Raw genomic sequence first — 26,270 nt, forward strand, 5'->3', positions numbered from 1 at the left:
CATCCACTGAAAAATTACATCCAACAGTTTTGATCTGACTTGGATGATTAAAGTGTGTTAAAGATACCTTGAGCCCACAAAAACCCCATTTTTTACTGTCAATGAAAATTTGTGTTTAATAGTATTTAATCTTATATAATAAACATTCATCAATGGGAAATTATTTGCTTGTCACACTAATGTCAAGTTTGATTCCTTTAATTCTGCTTACGTCTGTCTTAAAGACAAACGACAATCTACTCGTTGAGTATATTGTTTTATTGGATGAATGAAGGCATATAATGATTATGATGTGTTTAAAAAAAGAGAAACGAGTTTATTTACAATTCCTGTTTTAGATACCGCGACCACCAGTGACTTCAAGAGTATGACCAGTAACATAACTTGTCAAAGGAGTACAAAGAGTCAATACAGATCCAGCTACTTCATCTGCGTTACCAGCACGACCCAAAGGAATATCAGCAAATGGGTTCACCTTGCTTTGCTTGTTACCGGTTGGGATACCCAAAACAACCTTTTGTCCTTCGACTTCAATAGAAGCGCCTGATTCCTTAGCACGCGTCAAACGTGTATCAACCCAACCAAAGGCTACTGTATTGCATCTTACACCAAACATACCCCACTCCTTGGCAATTGTCTTTGTCAAACCAACAACACCTGCCTTGGCCGTCGCATAGTTGGCTTGTCCCACATTACCATGCAAACCTGAGGTGGAAGAGATGTTGACGATACTCTTGTTTGCACCATCCTTTTGACGAAGGTATTTGGCGGCAGCACGAACGATCTTGAAGGGAGCCGTGTTGTGAACAGCCAACATGAGGTCCCACTGCTTGTCAGTAATCTTGTGAAGCATACCATCAAAAGTAAAACCAGCGTTATTGACAATATGGTTGATTTTGCCAAATTGCTTTACTGTTTCTTCAATTAATTTTTCAGGAAATGCGGGATCTAAGATATCACCAGGAATAGATGTTGCCTTGCCACCAGCAGCATTAATATCAGCAGCCACTTGATCAGATTTGGCTAGAAAATTGTTATTTTTCATCTTCTTTTTTTACTTGCAAACTTTTTATTCTTACCTGCGTCAATATCTGTTACAACCACTAAAGCACCTTCGCGAGCAAAGATTTCAGCACAGCTTTTACCAATACCTTGGCTATAAAAGTATGTTAATAATAATGAAAACGATTTACAATCATCATCTTACCCAGAACCAGTGATAATAGCAACCTCACCAGCTAATAAACCTTGAGGATAAGAAGCAGATAAATGACCTTTAATGTTGTTTAACCTATCAGCAGCAGACATTATTCTTTGATAACAAATGAAAAAGGAAGAAAAAAAGAAGAAAATATATGCATTATATACTTTTTGACCACTTTTTTGTATAAGTAAGCAAAATTCTCAATCCGGGGTAAATTACATCCCAGTGGATTTTTCATTACTTCGTGTGAAATTGACTTTTGCCCAATGAAATTGCTTGAAAAAATAAAGTGCAAGACTTTTTAGTTTCAAACAATGACAGATCATTTTTCTTTCTTTCTTTCTATTTGCTTAAAAAATCAATTCACTGCAATAAACTCTTTATTATAAAACCCTTCTTTTTTTCTTTACCCAACCTCTCTCTCTCTCTTTCTTTTTCATTAACATGGATATTTTCTTTGACATTGTTTTTTGCTTGTACGTTCATAAGCTTATGTTTTTCATTCATTTGTATTCAATAATATAACAGATATTCCGAAAATATCCCCTTCTTTGGATGACACATCTTTTCTTTCAATGATTGGACCTCAACGCCTAATATAACTCCGCATTTAGCCCTTTTTTAAACTTTTGACAGATTAGAAAAACGCAATCTTTTTTTTATTTTATTTTTTCTATTAAATCGTACATTATGGAAGCTCGTACGGCCGAGTTGGCAAGAAAGACAAATGAAACAGATATTAAGGTTGCCATTAACCTTGATGACAAGATGAATCAAAAGATCAACATTAACACTGGTATTGGATTCCTTGATCATGTAAGTTGTGAATCTAGGGAAAAAGGAAAAGAAAAAAAAAGTCACCCAAAAGGATGTCTAATAAGAAACTTGTTTACATAATAGATGTATCATGCATTAGCCAAACATGGTGGCTGGTCATTGGATTTAAGTTGTCAAGGAGACCTTTACATTGATGATCATCATACTGCAGAAGATACAGGTATTGCCTTGGGTATGGCATTCAAACAAGCCTTAGGTGTACCTAAAGGAATTCAACGTTTTGGAAATGCCTATTGCCCTTTGGATGAGGTTTGTTATTTGTTTGTGTGCAGCAGTGATACATTTGACTAAGTTTCATTAGGCCTTGTCTCGTGCTGTGGTTGATATCTCAGGACGTCCATTTGCTGATATTAATTTAGACTTGAAGCGTGAAAAAATTGGTGAATTATCTACAGAAATGATTCCTCACGTCTTGCAATCATTTGCTGGTGCTGCTGGTATTACTCTTCATGTTGATGTTTTGAAGGGACAAAACGATCATCACAAGTAAACAAATAGAAAAAAAAAAAAATAGAAGGAAATGATTTCTCATTTTTATTCATTAGGGCTGAATCAGCATTCAAAGCATTGGCTGTAGCTATTAAACAAGCTGTGAGTAGAACTGGCACAGATGATATTCCATCTACAAAAGGTGTACTATAATTAAAGGACCGATCTTTTTTGTTCTTAAAAAGAAACTTTTTTTTTTCTTTTTGTTTTTCTCTCCCTCTTTCTCTTTCTTTCTTTCCTGTTTTTATTATGCCAATTAAACTAACGGAACAACAACAAATAAAAAAGAAACCTTCAATACAAAAGAAAAAGCAAAAAAGTTTTGGAGAACGCGCTTTAGAAATTGAATTTGGTATTAAAAAAATAAAAGCGTCTTATGATTGTAACTGACTTTATGAATAGAAGTAACCAGTTTATTGACAGCTCTAGTTATTGCTCTTTATTATCTATTTCATCTTCCTTTTGCCAAAAAATGCCTCTTTTTATCTTACGAAATATCCGATAACCAGTACGGAAAAGGATATGACGATGTATATTATGTGGGCTATTGGGCTGTGACATTGACCTGTTTACGTGCCTCAGCCATGAAATTCATTTTCCTTCCTCTCGGTCAGTGGTGGGGTATGAACGGGCTAAAGAGACAGAGATATGCAGAGCAAGGCTGGATGTTTAGCTATTATATCATCTTTTGGTTGATTGGTATGTGGATCATGTATAATGCACCCCACTGGATGAACACGGCTCATTATTGGATTGATTATCCTCACTTGATGATGACCAAGCAGATGAAAATGTATTATTTATTGCAGTTGGCCTTTTGGATACAACAAATGTACACCATTCATGTCGAAAAGAGAAGAAAAGATTATGAAGCCATGGTCACCCATCATTTTATTACAATCACGTTGCTTGTGTCGAGTTATGCTACTAACTTCACTCGTATCGGAAATGCTGTTCTTTGTTGTATGGATATATGTGATGTCTTTCTTTCGGTAAGTACCCTTGTATTGTGTATGTGGTGTGATTAATAAATAGATAAGCTTGCCAAAATATTGAAATACATGGGATATACAACACTGTGTGATTTCGTGTTTGCTTTATTTGCCGTTTCCTGGCCAATCACTCGACACATTTTATTCTCTATCATCATTTGGGCTACAGCAGGTAATGAATACTAATGGGTTATGGTGTAACTCATTGTTCTAATGATTGATTAGTTGAACCAAGTCAATACCTTGATATGAAATGGGAACCAGAAAAGGGAAAATACTTTACACCTTTGACGCAAAAGATCTACATTTCTTTGTTTTTAGCGCTCAATATAATTATGGTTTATTGGTTCGTTATGATTGTCAATGTCATTATCCGTGTTTCGCAGGGCAAAAACGCAGAAGATACCCGAAGTGACGATGAAGATGAAGCAGTAGAGTGAGTGCGATAAATAGATTATAATGGCTTATTATTAACATTTTTTTTATTAGATTAGAACAAGATAAAGTAAAAAAGATGTAATAAAAGTACATTCATGTAAAAAAGAAGCTCAACTTTCTCTATTTTACGCGTCCTTTTTTATGCAAACTTTGATTTTTATATCTCTGAATCTGATATATTTTCATTGTCCATCTGTCATCCTTACACATCATATGATTTTAACCGTTTTTCTTTCAGTCAATTGAAATGTAAAGTTACAAGAAAGACATAACAAACTGCAACGTTAACGATGCTACAGGTATATGGACAAACAAACGATTGTGTAACCAGAGTGGCTAAAAAGCCAAAGATCAGGCCATAAAACTCACTTTATGAGATGGACAAATTAAAGATAGACACACTACCTCAAGAAAAATAGAATAAGAAAAGGTATCTTGATGAAATTGAACAAGTTGCAAAGTTTGTTTATATAGCTCTGTTATTGACTAAATTGCAATACATATGAATTCACAGCTTTTTTTTTTCCGATTAATGTATAGTGAACAAAACGACGTGATTTCCTCTTATCTTGGTACATTTATTTTCATTATCTTGTTTGTAATAATGATTATGTGAAAGAAAGAAGAAGTTATTTAAAACATAAAAGGACGGGAATGCTCAGTGACGGAAATGCCAACGTGCAAAGCAAGAACAGAAGACCTTCTAAACATCAGCGCACTAATTCAAGTTGCTTTGATTCAATCCACCTTTGAAAATACAGTAATAACTAAATAAATATGTTCGCTATACAGTTTAAAAATCAAACGGTTTATACAGCGCACCATTCCTGTTCCAATCAACTTTTAATTTATGCCTTACTCAACAATTTGTTATATGATATATTAACAACTTTTCAGTTATTTGAATACAAAAGGCATATCCTATTCATGGATATCTGAGTACTTCTTTACTATTCTTTATCCTGTAGCCAAAAGGATCACTGCATTCAAAAACAAACCAAATGGCTTCTTTCAAGAAAATAAACGCGTCTTTATCTCTGATGACGCTAGAAAACTCAGTAAAAAGGCTTCCACTCTCATTAGCCTTACTAAATTCATCTGCAGACATTCTTTTGCGACCCTATAAACTTTTGAAACCAAGTAAGCAACCAAGAATTGAACTGTGTCGTAAAGTGTCTGAGCACAGGAAACACAAATTCTACAAAGACCGTCCGATTATGGTTCTTGCTTGACTGGAAGTATTACTACAATTTACTGATTAAGCAGTCAGAATACAGGTGATGGCATTTGCAATTGGCCCAGGAGTTGTTTCTGTCATGAAATTGATATTTTCAAGAGCAGTGTAGCAATGGATCCTAGGTCATCTTCAAAACAACATGAGAGAAGCTACAGTATCTCAGGCAAAAAATGATAACGGCCTGCGAACCTTCATACTTTGAAAATGATCTTGCTAATTGTTTGAAGCAACAAGTATGAAACTTAATTGATTGCTGTCGTAACCGTACTCCTTTTCGACACTAGCAGGGTTTTGTAGAGAAATGGTTCCTTCAGATTCAGTATGCTTTCGTTCTGGTTGTTATTTTGTGCTGCTACGCTATTCAATACTTTATAAATTAGGCAGGTAGATGGCTTCAAAAGTGTTGCTATACATTTGACATATACCAGAAAAGGAAGATAACATGTGGTTATTTCTCATATTTTGCAATCGATTGATGATTGGGTTTGCTTCAAAGAAAGTTTGGCTGCTTGTACAATCCTCATTTTTTTTTCTTATTGTTTTTGATCTTTAGCCCACTTTAATATGATAAATAATGGCTGGAATACCTCTTTAGATTATTGTTGTAAAAGAAGACTTTAACAGTTCACTTGGTCTTTTTAGTGATTTTGTACAATTTTTCAATCCGCTCTTATAAAAACGCGTCTGAAACAGATTTTCTGACAGTATGTAATTTAGTAATTGATAAAAATAAGCAATTTTATACATTCTTCATTATCTTTTATTATTAATATAACAGTACAAAAGAAAAGAAAAAAACTCAGGCGCATGCTGAGATGAACATAATGAGTGATAAATAATTCATCTTTTTTTTTAAAAAAAAAATGTCGCGTATTCGTTCATTTAGCTCAACATTGCATAGTACAACTCTGTTTATTGAGGAGGGCCATCAAATTAATCCGTCCTACAGCCAATAGCGTGAAAACATTGCTATTTTTGATGCTATATCCGAAAATGATGAAACTAACATGAATTGAAAGATGCATTGAACAAATAAGATATACAAGTTCATTACTAAATTGTATAAATACTCAATAAATAGAAAGGGATTAGTTGGTGATGCATATATTGACTATCATATTTTTAACCCCCTCCTCCTCCTTTTTTTTTACTAAGGAAATAATAATGAAATTAGGCGTTGAACGTACTATAGGTAAAAAAGGAGAATGGATTAGGATCGCTGAATGCGTACAAAAAGTTAATTATAATCCAAATATAGAAAGTTGAAATTATTTCAAAATTGAGCGAATCATTGAAAAATGTTGGAACAATAAAAAAAAAAAAGGGAAATTTTACAAAACAAAAAAAAGGGAGAGAGTGAGTGAGTGGGTGAGTGTGGCATTTTTCTTTTCTTTTTTTCTCTCTCTCTCTCTTTTTTTTTTCTATACATATTTTACAAAAAAGAAAAAAAAAAAAATAATAATGAATTCCACTAATACAAAACAAGTCTTACAAGCACCTGGATTTATATTAGGTGTTTCTGAAGATCGAAATAAACGATGTCGTAGAACGATGGAAGATGCTCATACTTTTGTATTTAATTACATGGGTGTACCACGACAAGGATTCTTTGCTATTTTTGACGGACATGCCGGAAAAGCAACAGCTGAATGGTGTGGAAATAACTTTGATAAAGTAACGAGTGACGATGCATACCTTGTCAACTTTATTTATAAAATATCATGTATTTAATAGGTATTGGCTCAGGTTATTCAACAAAGCAAACCAGAAGAAACTATCCCGGAAATTTTAAATAAAGCATTCTTAACAGTAGACAATCAAGTGAATGAACATGAAGGAAAGTTTTCTGGGTGTACAGCTATTGTTGCTTTTGTTAAAGTAACAGAGAATAATAAGGTAAAACGAACAATGATATTTAATTGATAATATTAATTATTTCATTTAGCGTATTCTATATACTGGAAATGTAGGTGATGCGCGTGCTGTATTATGGTAATTTGTTGTAATAACATTAATATTAAACTCATCTTTCTTGGGATTAGTCGCCAAAATAAAGCAGTTCGACTTTCTTATGATCACAAAGGATCGGATTCTCAAGAAGCAAAACGCATTATGGATTTAGGTGGATTCATGATGAACAATCGAGTTAATGGAGTATTGGCTGTAACACGATCTTTAGGTGACAGTGTGATGAAGGAGTTTGTTGTTGGTAATCCTTTCACGACTGAAACAGAACTTGGACCTTCTGATGAATTTTTAATTCTAGCTTGTGATGGGGTAAGCACATAGTTTATTACATGTATCATAATAACATGTTCTATAGCTGTGGGATGTTTGTGAAGATCAAGATGCAGTTGACCTGATTAAAGATATACAAGACCCTCAAGTAGCCAGTCAAAAGTTATTAGATCATGCACTTGCCAATTTTAGTACAGATAATTTAAGTGTGATGGTGATTCGATTAAATGATTAATGTACAACTATTATTATTATTATTATTATTATTGTTATTTTTTTTTTTATTATAAAATTTGATAATCAATTCTTAGGCCACTTCCTTTTAAGGCTAAAGAAGAAGGTTTAAATGCATTCGGTAAAGGCTTTTTATCGGGAGGTAAAAACTCTTTAGCTGCTCTATCTGAAAAGAATAAACGTTGACTGTAATGTTCTTTCCAGCAATCTGTCTTGAGTTGTGTTCTCGCCAAGAATTTATCAAAACTATCCTCTATTAAAGGTAGTTGTAATAAACCAAATGAGACCATTTGAATCCAAAATAATGTTTGAGTTTCAGAATATTTAATTTGATCCACTGTACCCTCTTCTTCACTACAATAAGCTTGTAAATAATCATAAAGCATAACCATCTTTTTCTTATTATTGCTGTCTATCAAAGTTAAATAAATGATTCTTATTAAACACCAATAGTCAAATGAAGCAAATCTTTTGCCGCGATAAAACCAATCTTTGAATTCTTGATCACTTAAATGAAACGCATTTGGTAAATCCTCCCAAGGCTTCACTGGATCAAATATGGACAGATTAGTGACACAAGTAGAATCTTGACGTTGGTTGAGTTTAGATGTAATATAATGAAATATGCTGTCAATACCATCTCCACTCACTGCATTACAAGAAAACAGTCGCCAGTCGTGTCCCTTTAATAAATCCATCAACAATCTGTCCTTTGTCCACACACTGGCTATGTCTTGAATGTCCACTGCATCTAATTCTTGTTGCTTATTAGCTATTGTGATCATCATCGTATTTTGTAATTGCTCTGAATAGTTCTCTAATAACCAAATCATATTTTCTCTGCATTTATTAGACACAGTTTCCTTTTTTAGTTCAACAGAATCCAAAAGATAGATAATAAGTCTAGTATCCTTTATGTGATTTAAACTAGCACTCATTTCTATACAGTCCAGGTCATTTTATTTAACCATAATCTTCATTTGCACTCGCTTACCAGCAAAGTCCCATAATTTAAATGAATAATAATAAAATGGTATCGTTTCTACATTATAAGTAGGTGTTGGTATCACATCAAAATGGGTATCAGTCTAAGATGTATAAATAAATATGCAACTCTATTCCATTTTGTATTGTTTTACTTGATCTGTGCTATATTTAAAATAAGATTTATAAAGAAACGTTGTCTTTCCTGAACTTCTTGGTCCAAGAATAAGACCGGGTATAATTGTATTCTTATTCACTGTTCCTTTTTAATTCTCTATTATCATTTAAAGTACTTTTTATACCTTTTTCTATAGAATCTCGTTCAGTTGAAGATTTACTTAATAAAGAAGAGATTCTTTTCATTTCTAATTAGAAAAGAAAAGGAAAGAAAAAAAAAAGATTTTTTTTATTAATGTGTATTGTGTACCACCCATAATAAATAAAATCAGGCTCCTTTAGTTACTTGCATTAAGAACCTAATACGAGCACAAATTTCATCTAAACACATATTCATTTTAGTTGGACATTATAAACAACAATTCTCAACTTACAGGCTTCTTTTGAACTTTCTGCTTCAAGGTCGTATGTTTTATAATCTCTTTCTTTAAGCACAATCACTTTAAAATTTGTAGGTACTTTTTTACTTTGTTTACAGCTTCGAATGGCACTCGCATGAAATGAAGTCTATACACCGTGTTAAAAAAGCATACAATAAATAATGCGACAACTTACGGTCTTTACAGAATCAAACATGCCTTTATGTTCAGGTGGCATTAAATGAATATAATCTCCATCAATGGCTAATATATACAATTTTTTACTCACAAACATTGGCATCTTTCTACTCACAGAATATTTCTACGCCAAAAAGAGTTGATGGATGCTATCATTATTTCAATTTATAATATGTACCTTGTATTGCGAGAGCAAACCATCATTTGTGTTTGTTGTTGTTGGTCTCTGACTTTTATCTGTTGTTGAGAAATACATTGGATGATTCACTTCTTCCTTTTTACGCTTCATAGGTGATCTCCAGATATGGTTTGCTATTTATAATTAGTTTTCTTTCACTTTATGTGTATCTATCTAGCACTTACAGCTTGGTATAGTCAACGTCCTTTCCTTCTTTACCAATGTCAAATCAGTAATCTCCTTCATACTTTCTACCGTCGTATCATTAGGTACAATCACATTGGTATCTGCTATAGTCAGCATATATTCATTTGGATCCAACTTTCGCTTTCTTGAGACCAATTCGAGTACATCACCAATAAACATTTCTGCATACACAGGAATTGCCGTTGTCGCAGATACTTCTTCATTCGTCATCAATTTCAAACGGAAATATTTGAGAGGAGTCATGGGCATGGTGGCCTTGGTCAAGGTAGCCTTAGTGGAAGGCACAGGGACTGCAACAGTGGATGGATCGGGTTCTTGTGGTTGCTGATGATGTAATAAATGACCTGTCACTGCATCCTCATGCTGTTCTGCAGGTTGAGGTTGTTGGGGTATCGTAAGATCAGGTAGGGCAGGCTCAGAGGCCTCCTTCTTCTTTCTTAATGCTTCAATGTCTGGCTTGGATTTACCCATTTTGGCTCGAGTAATATCATTTTGTTTTACTATTTACATCTATACTCAATATACACGCACATACTAAGAATATTATTCTGTTTACCTTGAGAGGGTGTAGCTCTACATAAGGCAAATTGGTCAAATGAAACCCAATCAATCCTTCTTGCCCTATCCACCGCTTTTTATAATTATAAGCATGTCTTTCATTTTCTCGATAAATCATAGATTACCAGGTAAATCTTCTTCAATTTCTCCGTCATCTTCAGCAATCAACAAGACCCACTCTGCTAAATCCAAACTTTCTACATCCAACTCAGGTCCTCGTTTGTGTTCTACGTAATCATACAGGATATACCCAATCACATCATCAATTAATGCATCTGGTCTCACAATCAATCGTACAGGTTCATAAGGTTGATGGGAGTGAGGTAAATATACACAAAGTGTAATCGGTTTGCTTTCTCCTTTTCCAGATACATACGAGTATTCTGCAAATGGGTTTTCTGCTGCTGTAGCCTTTTCGGCAATCATGGCGGATAAAGCCGACTTTTGTTGTATGGGTCTTGTGGGTTTTTTGGTATAGTCCAATGGATGCTCATTGGCAATAGATGCAGTCAACGGAGGTGGTAATTCTTGTCGTTCTTTGGTATCGTTGGTGTTGCTGCTACTAGTAGGGAATGGAAATATGCTAGCTTCTTCTTCATCAATAGAAGAACGTGGTGAAGGATCAATGGCAGAATCAACAGAAGGATTAAGCAAAGTTTCTTCAGTTGGATTAAGATGGGTCGTGTTCAACATGACCTCTCCTTTTTCTACTATTACTACTTCTTCTTCTGCTTTTCTAATATTAAAAAATTAAAATTAAAATGCGTTGTTATAAACCATTAGAAAATGTACTCTTTGGGTTCTGAATCCATCAATTCTTCTTCTTCGCTCTCTGTTGTTGATGATTCACGCCTTTTAGGTCGAACATTAGGTGGTACTGCGATAGATGGAAATTGTTGCTTTTGTTGTGTCTTTCTATGTCGATATGTTCTTTTAGTTGTATGAGGACTCGTCGTCAATCTACTATCACTTAAATGACTCTCATGGATAGGTGAATAGCAATATTGCATTTCGGGATAAACAGGTGCTGCTAAACGAACATAGTCATCTGACATGACAGTGGGTGAGAAACTAATCACCCTTTCTCCCCTTTCATCCACTCGTAATAATTTTATTCGACTAATGTGAATTAAATATAAAGGATCAGTAAGTAGAGACATTGAAACGAAAAGAGGAATTGAGGAGTCCTGTTTTTCATCGTTATTTCATTAATAAAACACCGCTTTCTTTCCATTTTTAGACGTTTACTTTTCAGTAGCGCGCATGCGCTATTCATATTAATTAATTTTTATTACAATCTCTCTCTCTCTTTCTCTCCTTATCATAAGCTTTACTTTAAATTAATAAAACAAGAGTGTGGTATTATTAAGCAAATAACCTTTCCTTATAAAAATTTGCTTTTTACTTATTTGCTTTAATTTTATAAAATAAGGTTTGAATGTTCATGTATACTTGCTTAATAAAAAAAAGCTCATTTCATTTTTCGCCTGCTACTATGTAAACCCAAAGGAATATAGGTTAATCCATTCATTTCGTTGTAAAATATTTCTCAGGTCTCCTTATCACGCGTAGGATTGTCACTTAGACAAGGGTATGTATGTGTGCTTTTTTGCAAATTCTATAATTTTATTTGACCGGCTTGTGAGGTTTTATCTATCAAGGGTCCTGCATAAACCAGAATATTACGTAAATACGACATAATAAAATATTTTACTTGTCGACTTTTCTTTGTAAACATCCTGCTTTTCTTCTTTTTTCATTTGATCCATCATGCATTATTTAAACAAGTTGAGCCAATTACCATTCAAAAATGGTAGCACAAAACTTGGTATCATCCGACTCTATTCATCCACTCCTTACTCTGAGCAATTAAAATCCTGGAAGCAAAACTTGTTCAAAAAAAAACGAGTCGCCACTGACACCATTACTGCCTCACAGATCAATCTGCTCGGAAACACATTGGACCATCCAAAGTTTAATTACGATCAACTTCCCCAGGAGGGCACCGCGATTCCTCTTGGGTGGCACCTTGTTTTTTTTCCTGTACGTGTACCCGAGAAAGAATTAGCCCGAGAAGGCTATCATAAAGATTGGAGCCCACCTGGCAACTATACACATCGTATCTGGGCAGGAGGCCAAGTCGATTGGGTGGTTAAGAATCCTTTACGTGTCGGTGACAAAATCACAATGGAAGCCTCGCTTCGTGATGTTCAATTCAAAGATGACTCGGTCTTTGTTTGGGTGAACCGTACGATTCATAACCAACATGGATTGGCTCTATCTGAATCTCGATGCTGTATCTATACAGATCATTATCAAATGAGAGAAAGAGAAGTTGCAAATATCACAGAAAACAAATCTTGTTCACACGGTAAAGAGAAAATGAAATGAAAGCAAAATAAAACTGATCTTTGTGGATGTAGATATCTTGAGTAATCCTGAATTCACATATAGTATAAAACCCACGCCTGTCACCTTGTTCCGTTTCTCTGCTATTACATTTAATGCTCATTTGATTCATTATGATCATGTATATGCAACAGAGGTTGAAAAACAAAAAGGTACAAAGGTCTACATAGGAATAAAGCATAACACGCTTTTATATAGGCTGTTTGACACATGGTCCACTGTCTTTGATATTTATGGTCAATCAGCTAGATCATCACTTGGCTACAAGAGACTTTGATCAAACAGCATGTGAAAAGAGAATAAGAAATCGTCAAATCAAATCGATTGACTATCGATGTCTTAATCCTTTACCTGTGGATGAGCCCGTCACGGTCTGTGGACGGTGGAAGATTGATCAAGGATTGAATCCATCGTATGATGTTTGGATTGTGGACAGTCATGGAAAAATAGCCGTCAAGGCATCCGCTCTGATAGATGATGCTTAATATTTTTAATAAATCTTGAATGTGAAGCATTTTTATATATAAGAAATCATTGACATAGGAGCTTGTCAGATACCTTTAACGTGTATGCAACTGTACTATCTGTTGTAGAATGGTTAAGGTAATAAAAGAAATGGTGGAAACAAAGATAAAAGAACAGTTTGGATACTTTTTGAGACTGATCTTTATTTCAGTTTAAGTTTAAAGTAAAAATTGTTCTCATAGAAAACAGACATTTATATCTTATTGAGTGAGTGACTTGATATCTTCTATTGTAAACGTTCTTCTAATCTTCAGGTACTTTAGCAAGTGTCATCTCTAATTATGATCATGAAAACTTTTCGTTTGTTCTTTTATATGTCTGTCATAGATTATCTTTTTATTCTGGGAATTCCTCACTGATTTGAATAACGTTATTTTACGCGATATTTCAATTACGTGAAAGATGAGCAATATTCCTGACAATGGATTGGATTTTGTTATATTAGTGGATATCTCTTCTTATCAAAGAACTCTGATGAATACAATACATATTCTAAAAGAATATGTTTAATTGGAATTGATTGTATGATCTTCTTTACATAAACTTATATTTTATTTTAATTATGACCTTGTATTAAGACTTATATTTATTAATGTCAACTACAATCAATTACCATTCTACAACGCTATCTATTCAAATTAGGCAAAATACTTAATAAGGAGTGAATTGATAGCAAGAAAAATTACCTATTACAGATGATGGTTTGATCCTCGATTTAGAAAATAATATAGAAAATAGTATTGAAGTGGACAGTGATATGAGTAGATGATAAGCGAGGAATATTCTTGAGTTACCATACTGCTTGAGCTTTTATCATCAAAGAATAACAACATAAATGAACATTTCAACCTACTTCTTTTCTTTACATTGCTTATTTGTTCGTTTATTGTTTGGGACAAATAGGATGGTTTGCTTTCAACCATGGGCTAACCATTATCTTTCTTTCTGCAGGATTTTCTTTAATTTTTTTATTCGATCAGTTTGAAATGGAGCAAAATTAAATAAGGTCCATGACACTTATTTAAGACTTTTAGACTGACAAGCAAGGAATTTGTCATGTATGATACACATTGACACTAACTAAAAATAACTTCATTTGTAACATTGACAGCATTTCAATCTGTAGCCATAGACATTATGATAGAAAAAAAATTATTAGGCCGGAGGGAGCATAAACCAATAAAGAGAGAAAGACTTTTGATAAGTAATTATGAATGTGCAGACGTCTTGATTTAAATATTGTATCATATCACATCATTCAATTTATGATCCTGAAAAATTTTCAAAACAAACAATAAACATAAGGATGTCTTGGGAACTTTTATATATTGGATAGTTTTAACTCTTGCTTCACTTTTTGATATCCCTTTTCTTTTATTTATAAGGTTATATTGACACCTAATCTCCCCCGCTCCCTTTTTTTTTCTGCAAGAGAAAAGGAGAAACAGTTATGTATACAATTATGAGATTTATTCAAAATATTTTATAGCCGGCTGTAACTGCTTATTTTACTTTAATAAATATAAAACATGAGATATGAGAGACCATAAAGAAGGGAAATTACATTAATAGTATAATGTCATATTTTGTATATTTATTATATGATTTGCCAACTAAACGTGCTTTTATAACAAAAATATCAGTTTCAACGTGTATAATATTTTTAAGCAGTTCTGATTCAAAGCTCTATACCATTAACATACAATCGTTCCGCTCTCAGTTTGCTCATTTTGAAAAAAAAATGGGTTGGGTTACCATAAATAAGTTGGTATACCTTTACGTAGGCACATACCTTTTTTATCTTTAATCCCATGAAGGGTTTTTTAACATTTCGCTAACAAAATTATCTACAAAGTGCATCTGTTTGTAAGTTATAAAGAACCTTACAGCGAACTCTAAGGCTGTCATTTCCCATGCGCTTCAAAGCTATTGTTTCGACACGCTCATTTTCATTTATCGCTAATTACTCTATAATTTATTATTAGCTATTGTGTATAATTACACATGGAACATCATTGATCGATTCATGCTGCTTATTCGAGATTTGATTAAATTATCCATTTAAGTTGAAATTACTGAGGATTCCAAGTGAGCGGGGGGGGAACAATGGGCCACAACTATATCTACCATCATCGTTATTGTCAAATAGGAATGTGTGATTTATGGCCATATTTTCTAGATTGTGGGAATATAATCAAAGCATTCCTTTGAAATAATGTTTTATATATGAACCCTTTTCTGACCCAGCTCTCATTTATACTGTTGTTTGTTAGAATATAACTATCTTTCTGATTATTTAGGCCTTGATCAAGATGGATTATACAAGTATATCTTTTGTTTTAAATATAAATAAATATCTTACACTGTTAGAAAAGTTATTTTTCTAACAATCTCAATGAAAAACAAGGAGTAATTGGTTTATCTGATAACAATAGCCTAAAATTACAAGAAGCTTATAGCAATGCTGCCTTTGGATTATTAAACGTGTTTTATTTTTCTTAGAAAGTACAAGAAGAATCCTGAGATGATGAATGCCAAAAGTCTTAAACAGGTTATATATGATAATACTATCTCATTCAACTTGGCCTCTAATACACAAAATTAAATAAATATTTTCTAAAGATACATAATCTGGTTTTCCTATGATCTCTCAAAAGTCGAGAGTATTCAAATATATCTCCACTTTCATGCAAATGAATTCCTAATTATTCAAGTCTTACAAAAACAATATCTCATCTTCAAAAAGAGCTTTTGCAAGTGATAGAAGATATAAAAAGCTACAGTAGCAGTTAGCTCTACCGAACGCACTGCAAAACCCGCAGACACGGACTTTCAGCAACAATATTGAACTTTATCCTTTGGATATTCATTAGGATTCTGAAACCATCATTAATTCACAAACTACTACTTATTATAGGGGGACTGAATACTATGCAAGGATTAAGCAATTTATGTTTACTACTCGTCAGAAACGATCCATCCAAAAACAAGAGTCTGCCTCTTGCTTGTTACAGCCGCCATATACTAATCAAGGTTTCCAATACGTCTACGTGTCGATCAAGGCTCGAATGTCTCTTGTACAGCTACAATGCCGTTTGTATGAATCGATCATTAACACCTAAATCCATGACATACATCATTCTGACCGTAACATTGTAGCGTCATTAGTCCACAACCCATATGCACCCAGACTTTAGGAACGCGTTCTGCGGTTTGGAATCTCAGTTCTTGAAGAATTTAATCCTCTTGATGGTTCTATTATAAAGGATCCTAAGCTAAATCGTTCTAGCAAAGTTAAATTTGATCAGATTACCTATGATCTCCATTTTTACTTGTATACTACGTATTGAAATGCATCCATGCACCATTCAAGTATGCAGCTGCCCGCTTCTTTTATAACCTCAACTGGATAATGAATAGCGGACTACATCACTTTTTGCCTCCTCGCCTTAATCAAAATGACCATTCTCTTTATAACGATGATATAAGTTAAACATCTGTGGCATCATCCGCTCTCTTCCTGACGTATTTTTTACCCTTGATCCTAAAGGGGCTTTTTATATTCCTGTTACCTTTTTAAAATCGATCTGGTTCTAGCAGACAGATGTACATACATCGCGCACTCAATTGAGCCTATTATATTAAATAAATACCTTATCTTAATGAATTTTTTAGCACTAACTTTTAATATTTCTCATTATTTTGGAGACGGTTGCTTCTGATAGGTGCCCTACTTAAATATTTAAAGAAAAGACTTTCTGAGTGTTAAACAATGATCTTGAGATGAAGAAAATGGAATTTGGTAAGAGGCATTCTCTATTCTCCTTTCAATTTTTTGAAAAGCCCATAAAAATATTTCCAAATTTAAAAAGATATTTTATTTAATAAAAGCATTATTGGGTGCGTGATTCAATTATATCTGTCCGCCTGGACCAGATCGTTATAAAAAAAAGTAATAGAAGGTTAAAAAATCAAGCTTTGGGATCAAGGCAAAAAAAAGATATGTATTTAAAGAAAGGCACGCTAACTTATTTTTGGTAACTAAGCCAGTTTTTTTTTTTTTTATTTTTTTTTTTTTTTTTTTTTCATATGCAAATCAAAGCATAAAAACGAATCAACCAATGAAAAGCTGTTACTAACTTTATTTTATTTACTTTTTTTTATTTACTTTTTATTTGTTTGTTTTTTCTTCTTCTTCTTCTTCTTCTTGCTTTTTCAAAAGACAATGATGCCACCCGATATTTCTTTATCAAAAGAAGTAGGACAGCCTACATTAGAAAATAATAACATATATAATGTTTTTACTGAAGAAGAAAAAGAACACCAACGCTCTTTATCGTATGATAGTGGTTTAAATAGCAGTATTGAAGACGATAATGAAGAAGATAAAAAGTCGACTCTAGATGAATTTATTGAATTATTACCACCCAAGTCTGAATCTACTGAAAGAAAGAAGAAAATAAAGAGGATCGAACGGTCCTTGATTGAAAGACTGATTATTGATATCAGAGCGATCCTATCAACACTATTATCCTTACCTATTTTGGTTATTTTAGTATTGTTCGCAATCTATCATACAACCAAATCACAAATACTCGATCTACTTTACTTTAGAACAAAACGACCTCAAGACATATTTGAAGACATAATACCTGATGAAGTAATAACAAAAGATGAAACATATTATGCAAATAAGTGGGGATATGAGAGTGAAAGACATGAGGTGATCACTGAAGATGGTTATATCATCATTATGTATAGAATATATAAAAAAGGATCAAATCCAAGAGGTAAATTAGACACGTAGTAACGATATTGATTTATTGATGTTATAGTAGGCAAGAAACCAGTTTTAATAGGACACGGCTTATTTCAATGCTCTGGCGCATTCGTATTAAATGAAGAAAAGTCTTTGACTTTTACATTAGCTGATGAAGGCTATGATGTCTGGGTTGGAAATAACAGAGCTATTGCAGGATATGATCACATTTCATTATCCCATCAAGATCCAGAGTATTGGAATTGGGGATTAAAAGAACTTGGTGTTTTCGATTTCACTGCAATGATTGATCATGTTAGAAAATGCTCAGGTTACTCAAAGGTAGCCTACATTGGTCACTCACAAGGAAATGCTCAAGCTTTTATTGGGCTATCTCTTTGTCCAGATATTGCGGATAAATTGAGTTGTTTTGTTGCGTTGGCACCCGCTATCTTTTCCGGAAACTTGGTTGAGTAAAGTAGTTTGAAATGATGATGTAATGGTTACTTATTTCATCTTTAGTTCCTATCCTCTTTGTTTGTTGATAAAGTTGAATGATTGGTTATATTCCTTATTATTCGGTAATCAAAAAATATGCTAAGATCTCGATTTTGTATTGAATATGATAACTGTAGGCACTGCATCATTCTTACCAATCATGACTGTTATTCAAGCAATAATGCATCCTAAATTATTTTGCTTCTTGGCTTATAGCGTATTTTCGTATTTATTCACTTGGTGGGACTCTCATTGGATACGTAGAAGAAAAATTAAATATTTTCAATTTACCCCAAGACCTGTCAGTGCACGTCTCATTGCTGATTGGATAGCTGGATGGGGAAGAACAGGCGTATGTTTATACGTTGCAAATAGGAATCACAGTAACTATAAAGCACCAAGCAAGGTGCCTCTTGTTGTTTTTTATGGCACAGCTGATTATTTGGTGAATGGTGAACGATTTGTCAAGACATTTGCTGGGTATGAAAACCATGGTTTATCTCAGTCACAATTGGCAAAAGAGAAATCCAATACAGAGGCAACTTGCTTAGATAATAACAATACTACATTATTCCCAACCTTAGACTTGGTTCACGTTGAGCGTATCGATGGATACGAGCACATGGATACCATTTGGGGACATAATAACCATGAAACTACATATCCTATTCTTATAAAGCAATTAAAGAAGGCAAAATGGGAATAACATATTAGGCATAAATTTATAATGTTTATAGTACAACTATTTCTATCTATTTGCTTGATTGCTATATTATATTAATATTACTTTTACAAAAATAAAGAATAAAAATGAATACTTAAAACGAGTATTATGCATAGTTTTATTATTTCTTACTTTTATCGTCAGAAAGAACTTGAGACAAAGGTATTGGAATAAGATGACAGTTTGATAAAATACATTGAATAGAACGTACTATGTTCGGTAAAAGGTTGTATCTTTTCTATTTATTTCTTTATCTATAAAGTCCTTCAAGATGCTATCCTTGCTGCTTTTTTTCTTAAGTAGAAACTCGCTATAGTGAAAAATCTTCATATTTGTTTTTTACAAGATGAATACACTATAGGAAATTGTAGTTATACACGCTTAGTGTGTACAAGTACGTATAATTAAATAGACAGCAGATCATTTTTGTTTGCATCTACAAGTATGTTATATTAATGATATAAAAATGTACATCGAACCTTATTTATATAAACAAATTGTTTTTTATTGCGTAAAGCGTCTTACAATAAAACAGGATAGATAACCTGAATTGATTAGTCGTCAGTCATTAATCTCTTAGATTACTACTGTGTTCTCTTCTTTCTCATAAGACAGTGCTATATGAGTTTCATTTCTAATCTTCAAAAACACAACTTGCAAACCTTTGATTCAAAAAGTATTACAGCCTTTTCATGAATTTGCTTATGCTTTCAATATAGATGAGTAAGGTAACACATTATCCAAGCATACTGATTATATATACAGTTGATGTCAGTGAAGTGCTATCTTACTTTTTTTTTTAAATATGTGAAAGTAATTGATGAGTCCTTGGATATGTTTTACTTTTTTTTTTTTTTTTTTTTTTTTTTTTTTTTTTTTTGCAAAAAGATGATGGTATTAACAATCTGAAATGATGTGAACTACAAAATAATCCTCAAAACAACGTCTATTAGAGATAAAAAACAGTTATAATGTATAAGTCTAAAGGAGCACTTGTACGCATCCTATCTCAGCGTTTCACTACCCAACTATCCATTGTCTTTTCTTTTTTGGATCTTAATCAACTGGTTGTCTTTCTAACAAATTTAAAATGTTTACCTAAGCTCTAAGCAACCCATCTATACTAGTCAAACGTTCAGTTCTGCGATATCCAGTTCAGTTTAAGTAAAAAAAAATTGTTCTCATAGAAAACAGACATTTATATCTTATTGAGTGAGTGACTTGATATCTTCTATTGTAAACGTTCTTCTAATCTTCAGGTACTTTAGCAAGTGTCATCTCTAATTATGATCATGAAAACTTTTCGTTTGTTCTTTTATATGTCTGTCATAGATTATCTTTTTATTCTGGGAATTCCTCACTGATTTGAATAACGTTATTTTACGCGATATTTCAATTACGTGAAAGATGAGCAATATTCCTGACAATGGATTGGATTTTGTTATATTAGTGGATATCTCTTCTTATCAAAGAACTCTGATGAATACAATACATATTCTAAAAGAATATGTTTAATTGGAATTGATTGTATGATCTTCATCAGTTTGAGAGCGAAGGCTATTAATTTCTGCTCTTGCCTGTTGAAATTCTTGTGTCAACCGTTGGATTGTACCAAGGAGAGTTTGCAAGTCGTTTTGGCTACTGGTGTGTGCGTATTGTTATTTTCTTGTGAATATCTCGTTTCCTCCATGTCTGTCGGTGCCTGAATTTGCGATTGCTCTTGACATGAATCGTGAATAATATGCTTGATTGATGTTGCTTGAAAGCACTTGCCACAGCTAACACAGCGGAACAAGTGATGTGGTGGATCTGACTTGGTAGAACCACATCGTCGGAAGTGACCTTGTTGATTACAGTTTGGGCATATTAAGCATTTACACTCTTTGCTAAAAGTTAAGAGAAGACAACCAGCTTCCTCTGTAGAAAAAAGATGGTTTGCTGATTTCTGAAGACTATTCGAGTCTATAAGAATTGGTTGATGGTAATAAATGTCGAATTCGAGTTATAGCTGTTGTTGTTTTGCAGCTTAAAATGTCTAAGACGAGTGTTGAATTGTTTTCCAAATATAGTAAGAATATAGGAAAGCGGAAAAAGCTGCAAATTAAAAAAATAGAATCCGCAAAATAAAAATTAATATCCGCAAAGTTGAAGGCAAAATCTAATATACCCATTTTCTTCCCTTTTTTTTACAGTCCTTTTGTATCAACAAAACAATGAATCAGAAAGTACCTAAGGAAGGTAAATAAGAGATGGGGAATGCTTATTTTGGTGATTTCTAAAATAAATGAAAATAGAACAGGTTATTCTTGAAAACCTCATCAATGTTCGAGCACGACTTTCAGCTGTCAAACGAGATCGTTCTAGTTATTTAAAGCTAGATGACATAATGCCACTTCGTTTAGAAACTGAAGAGCAGATGAAGAAACTAAGTGAAATACGAGGTGGAAGGCTCCTGGATGAATCTAGAGAACTCAATAGAACAGATGACGTATTAGATGAAATATTACAAATATTGAGCTTATGCTTTTTGTCTTTGGGAAGAGTAAAAGAGAGTAAGTTTATATAGCATTAACCATTACTGCTTGTACTGATCTAGTATGTTTCCATTCAACTAGTTTCTTCTGTATATTCACAAGTGATTACCATAAAGGTAAAATAGTTTATCCTCAATATCATACATATATTCATCACTGGATACAGCATATCTTTGATCGCTTGAATGAAGTTGGAGTATACGAAGAAGAATACTTGCATCCTTATAAAGCAAAATTAGATGAAATAGAAAAGATTTTGATTCAAGACACCAAAAACGATATTGTACCAGAATATGCCATACAAGTTTTGCGGTATAAATTTATACAATGCGGTAAGTAGAAAAAATATTTAATGACATGCATTGCTATGTTTATTTCAATACATAAAAATAGGAAAAATTTATGAAAATTTGTTGAACACGATTAGAGAAGTAGATGATGAACTGTAAGTATTCATTTCGGTTAAACGAATTTCCCCGTTTTTTTCTTTTCATGACTAAAATTAATAATTAATAGTATTCCTATTCGAGACAGAATGCTGCGTATTCGTCGAAATCTTAGCTCAATTTGCTGCAAAAAGGAATATACACCGGATGATATTAAGCCATTACAGGATGAATTACACGAGATTGATGATCTTCGAGTGGATGGAAAATTTCTTGGACCAGATGAAACCACGCCACCAGGACAAGGCGTTTTAATCTCTTTATTGGAACAATTGTATTACTTATCTCACGATGTCATATTTGCTTGTTCCGAAGATTTCTCCCCTGCTTTACAAAGTATCCGTGAACGATTACTGGAGATCAAGGGACATTTGGAGAGACTGGAACTGACACATAAGTGGACGCTGCGTCAAACAGATTTATTCACCTATCAACATCAACTCTACGATATTGTAAAATTAAAATATAATTACATGAACTACGATGAACAAGAGAATCCAGAATTGTTTGGCAAATTTGTTAATGATCAAGGTGTTGCACCCGAGGGACAGTGCGTCCTCGATTTTTTACTTCACAAGTGCTATAGAATGATCTTTGAATTATTAAATGAAAGCACACCTGTATCAGAAGCCTTAACACCTGTTTACAATCAGTTGACTAGTGTTCGACAATGTCTTTCGGTAGTAAAGAAAATGGGGGCTCCTTGCTCTGCAGAAGAACTTTATCCGTACGTCATTTTAAAGATAAAACTTGATCTTGTTACTGATATTTTCTTAGATACCAAATGAAGCTATCAAGTATTGATGACTTGAGAAAAGATGGAAAGTTTTACGATGATAGAGGAAATATTCCAGAAGGTACTTATAATCTTAGAATAATATCTATAAAAGAACGTGTTGTGTAGCTTACTTATTGTTGTACAGGTCAAGGATTATGTGTAGATATTCTTGAAGAATGCTATAGCATCTTGAACTCTTTAAGAGATGAATCAGAAAGTAACGCCAGTACACCAAAATTATCGCCTGTAGATTTATAAACATGATTAACAAATAATGAAAAGTATACTCTTAAATGCTTAAAAGGAAAAAACGGAAATAAAAGCATAGCCGAATCTTATTGGCTAATTGTTTGCTTTTTGTGATTGGTGGATACATCTTCCCGTGTTATCTTTTCCCTGCTCTTTTTTTTTTTCCTTTTTTTCTTCTTGTTCTACTGCTTTCGCGTTCAAATATATTATAAACAATGGGCCGTAAGTTATTTAATATCTATATACCTTAACAAGCATTCTTATCAATGAATATAGTCCGGGTACTTTCTTTCTTTAAGCCTTTTATGGCTGCACTTCCCGAAATCGAATCACCCGATCGAAAGGTAAGAAAATAAAAAATTATTTCAGATGATGAAAAAGGATGCACTGTTTTTTTTTTCAATAAAAAGTAGAATTTTACTCACACCCACATCTTTTAATAGATACCTTTCAATGAAAGAGTAGTTTACACTGGTGTAGCTCTGTTGGCATATATGGTTATGTCCCAATTACGTCTTTATGGTATTCAATCTTTAGAGTCTTGCGATCCCCTTGACTCTTTGCGTGTTGTTATGGCATCCAACCGGGGTACTCTTACAGAACTGGGCGTGATTCCTATTCTTACATCTGGTATGGTCATGCAACTTTTAGCAGGTGCTAATTTTATTCGTGTTGATTACAACTTGAAAGAAGATCGTGCATTGTTCTCTGGTGCACAAAAATGTATGTATATTTTATTACTTTCTTAAAGAGAGATAGAACTAAGTTTCTGTTATTGCGGTTAGTATTTGCTGTATTGATTGCTATCATTCAAGCACTTGTTCTTGTCTTTACTGGTCTTTATGGAGATACTGATGTAATTGGTACTGTCGGATGTGGCCTTTTGGTTCTTCAACTTGTTTTCTCTTCTGTTGTTATCATGCTGTTGGATGAATTAATGCAAAAAGGTTACGGTTTAGGTTCTGGCATTAACATTTTCGTCGCTGCCAATGTTTGTCAAAGTGTATTCTGGAAGTTTATGTCATTTTCTTCACTTCCCACCTATCGTGGCAATGAATACGAAGGAGCTATTGTTTCCATTTTCCATCTGTTGGGATCTCGCAGTAGCAAGATCCGTGCTCTCAAGGATGCCTTCTACCGCCCAGACTTGCCAAACGCTATGAATGCCATTGCTACCATTTCGATATTTGCTCTTACTACTTATCTTTTGGGTTTCCGTGTCGAACTTTCTATCAAATCTAACCGTATGCGTAGTCAACGTGCATCTTATCCCATTAGGCTTTTCTATACCTCCAGCATGCCTATCTTGCTTCAATCTGCTTTATTTGCCAATATCTTCTTGGCTTCTTATTTGCTTTATACTTACTTTGGAAACAACTTGATCGTACGCGTTCTTGGTGTCTGGAGTACATTGGAAAATTCTGCCAAGGCCGTTCCTGTTGGTGGCATTGCCTACTACCTCTCTGCCCCTCAAGGATTGATGGATGCTGTTTTTCATCCCGTTCATACATTGGTCTATGCTTCTCTTACTATCATCACCTGTGCTTACTTGTCCAAGTTATGGACTGATGTCTCTGGCTCCTCTTCTCGTGATGTTGCACGTCAACTCAAGGATCAACAAGTAACCATTGCTGGTTACCGTGATGTTTCCATGTACAAGGAATTAAATCGTGTTATTCTTCCTGCTGCCTCTGTAGGTGGTGCTACCTTAGCCATTGTTTCAGTTGTTGCCGATGTTCTTGGTTGTATTGGTACTGGCCCTGGTATTTTGATTAGTGTCTTGGTTATCTTCCAATACTTTGAAATGTTTGCTAGAGAACAAATGGAAGGAAACCTTTCCATGGAAAACATGATGGCTCTCCAATAAGGAAAATAGGTTGTGTTCAATCTAAAAAGATACGTTTAAGAATGGAAATGTTTTTCTCGTTTTTATAGCGTTTTCCTTTATTATATATTCATACATACATATCTAAATGGAAAAAAAAAAGTTTTGTATATTTTAATAAAAAGAAAGCATAGATAACACATCTAGTATCATTTGCTTTTAATAACATACTACAATAGAATTTTTCAATTATAAGAAATAGAAAATATGGTTTTTAAATTTATAACGTGGCGAAAATGCCCTGCTAAACTGCTAATAACCAAACAAAGCTCAAAGATATTTAAATGTTAATGACCAGAGAAAACATAAATCAAGGAAAAGCAACATTCAAAAGCACTTGTATCTCAAAATCTACTCTTTCAACGTAATACTCTTATATTTTCAGGTAATTTGAACCGTGTACTCAAAAATTGATGAGTTGCACAAATTTTACCAGCTTATTAAAGGTTGAGCCGATCAGTTCAAGTTACCCGTTTTTGTAGAGAAAATTAGAATAGCGGCTACAGTAGTCTTTTCAGTAATACAGTGCTCTTATGAATAATATCTCTACTAGATTTTGAGAACCTTCAAGTCCCTTAAGCCAAGCAATTTATTGCTATCATGTATTCTTTCCTGCTCTAGTCTTTACTGTAAAATCAGTATACGATACAATCAATCATAATATTGCCTGGGAAGCACTCTAGACAATTGTGCCACCTCGTTATAGATATTCTTACGGAGTTATGTAGATGTCCGCACTTGGTGGTATATCATATGCTCCTCGTTCTACTTCATATCAAACAATTGTAATATAATTCGGATACGCACAGCACGCTTCCCTTCAACCGATCGACGGCTCAAACGACTGACGATCCTAAAGTATCCTTGCGGCCATTCTATTTTTAACCTCTCACTCTTTCTATTCCTCGTGTTCTCTCTTTTTTTATATACACATTGTTGAAGGGAATATATATTTATTTATAATTAAAACTAGCCCCGGCGCACAAATGTCTTTTCTTCACGCGCACATTCAAAAGGAATCTTTTTTTAGTAAAAATGTTCAATAAATATCTAAATGCGGATATAATTGAACAAAAAAGGAAAATTACTTTTTCTCCTATTAAAGTTATATTTTAACTTTGAGCCAAAGCCCT

General features: G+C 33.6%; 9 protein-coding genes across 9 annotated transcripts; 6 read left to right on the plus strand and 3 right to left on the minus strand.

The window, feature by feature from the left end:
* Positions 1-334: 334 nt before the first annotated feature.
* On the minus strand, positions 335-1,308 carry RO3G_01399 (uncharacterized protein; the record flags this gene model as incomplete). Its single annotated transcript, XM_067655990.1, has 3 exons — positions 335-1,023; positions 1,080-1,156; positions 1,208-1,308. The coding sequence occupies 3 exons, from the start codon at positions 1,306-1,308 to the stop codon at positions 335-337; spliced, it is 867 nt and encodes a 288-aa protein (XP_067512091.1).
* A 586-nt stretch (positions 1,309-1,894) lies between these two features.
* On the plus strand, positions 1,895-4,322 carry RO3G_01400 (uncharacterized protein; the record flags this gene model as incomplete). The annotated part of the gene is made up of 9 exons (XM_067655991.1): positions 1,895-2,020; positions 2,105-2,290; positions 2,343-2,527; positions 2,587-2,672; positions 2,933-3,522; positions 3,571-3,694; positions 3,748-3,958; positions 4,012-4,027; positions 4,260-4,322. 9 exons carry the CDS (start codon positions 1,895-1,897, stop codon positions 4,320-4,322), a joined length of 1,587 nt encoding a protein of 528 aa, XP_067512092.1.
* A 376-nt stretch (positions 4,323-4,698) lies between these two features.
* Positions 4,699-5,068, minus strand: RO3G_01401 (uncharacterized protein; the record flags this gene model as incomplete). Its single annotated transcript, XM_067655992.1, has 2 exons — positions 4,699-4,727; positions 4,912-5,068. 2 exons carry the CDS (start codon positions 5,066-5,068, stop codon positions 4,699-4,701), a joined length of 186 nt encoding a protein of 61 aa, XP_067512093.1.
* Positions 5,069-6,658: 1,590 nt separating this feature from the next.
* RO3G_01402 (uncharacterized protein) lies at positions 6,659-7,670 on the plus strand (the record flags this gene model as incomplete). The annotated part of the gene is made up of 5 exons (XM_067655993.1): positions 6,659-6,871; positions 6,932-7,093; positions 7,143-7,189; positions 7,240-7,474; positions 7,521-7,670. 5 exons carry the CDS (start codon positions 6,659-6,661, stop codon positions 7,668-7,670), a joined length of 807 nt encoding a protein of 268 aa, XP_067512094.1.
* A 1,493-nt stretch (positions 7,671-9,163) lies between these two features.
* On the minus strand, positions 9,164-11,385 carry RO3G_01403 (uncharacterized protein; the record flags this gene model as incomplete). The annotated part of the gene is made up of 7 exons (XM_067655994.1): positions 9,164-9,337; positions 9,386-9,453; positions 9,586-9,699; positions 9,751-10,272; positions 10,329-10,403; positions 10,456-11,066; positions 11,123-11,385. The coding sequence occupies 7 exons, from the start codon at positions 11,383-11,385 to the stop codon at positions 9,164-9,166; spliced, it is 1,827 nt and encodes a 608-aa protein (XP_067512095.1).
* Positions 11,386-12,100: 715 nt separating this feature from the next.
* On the plus strand, positions 12,101-13,224 carry RO3G_01404 (uncharacterized protein; the record flags this gene model as incomplete). The annotated part of the gene is made up of 3 exons (XM_067655995.1): positions 12,101-12,701; positions 12,754-12,891; positions 12,938-13,224. 3 exons carry the CDS (start codon positions 12,101-12,103, stop codon positions 13,222-13,224), a joined length of 1,026 nt encoding a protein of 341 aa, XP_067512096.1.
* A 4,265-nt stretch (positions 13,225-17,489) lies between these two features.
* On the plus strand, positions 17,490-19,227 carry RO3G_01405 (uncharacterized protein; the record flags this gene model as incomplete). Its single annotated transcript, XM_067655996.1, has 3 exons — positions 17,490-18,054; positions 18,124-18,496; positions 18,819-19,227. 3 exons carry the CDS (start codon positions 17,490-17,492, stop codon positions 19,225-19,227), a joined length of 1,347 nt encoding a protein of 448 aa, XP_067512097.1.
* A 2,879-nt stretch (positions 19,228-22,106) lies between these two features.
* Positions 22,107-23,029, plus strand: RO3G_01406 (uncharacterized protein; the record flags this gene model as incomplete). The annotated part of the gene is made up of 3 exons (XM_067655997.1): positions 22,107-22,111; positions 22,296-22,908; positions 23,003-23,029. The coding sequence occupies 3 exons, from the start codon at positions 22,107-22,109 to the stop codon at positions 23,027-23,029; spliced, it is 645 nt and encodes a 214-aa protein (XP_067512098.1).
* A 438-nt stretch (positions 23,030-23,467) lies between these two features.
* RO3G_01407 (preprotein translocase, SecY subunit) lies at positions 23,468-25,119 on the plus strand (the record flags this gene model as incomplete). The annotated part of the gene is made up of 4 exons (XM_067655998.1): positions 23,468-23,474; positions 23,529-23,596; positions 23,696-23,975; positions 24,038-25,119. The coding sequence occupies 4 exons, from the start codon at positions 23,468-23,470 to the stop codon at positions 25,117-25,119; spliced, it is 1,437 nt and encodes a 478-aa protein (XP_067512099.1).
* Between the last annotated feature and the right edge of the window lie 1,151 nt (positions 25,120-26,270).

Source organism: Rhizopus delemar, genomic scaffold (assembly GCF_000149305.1).
Source record: "Rhizopus delemar RA 99-880 supercont3.1 genomic scaffold, whole genome shotgun sequence".
Taxonomy (NCBI): domain Eukaryota; kingdom Fungi; phylum Mucoromycota; class Mucoromycetes; order Mucorales; family Rhizopodaceae; genus Rhizopus; species Rhizopus delemar.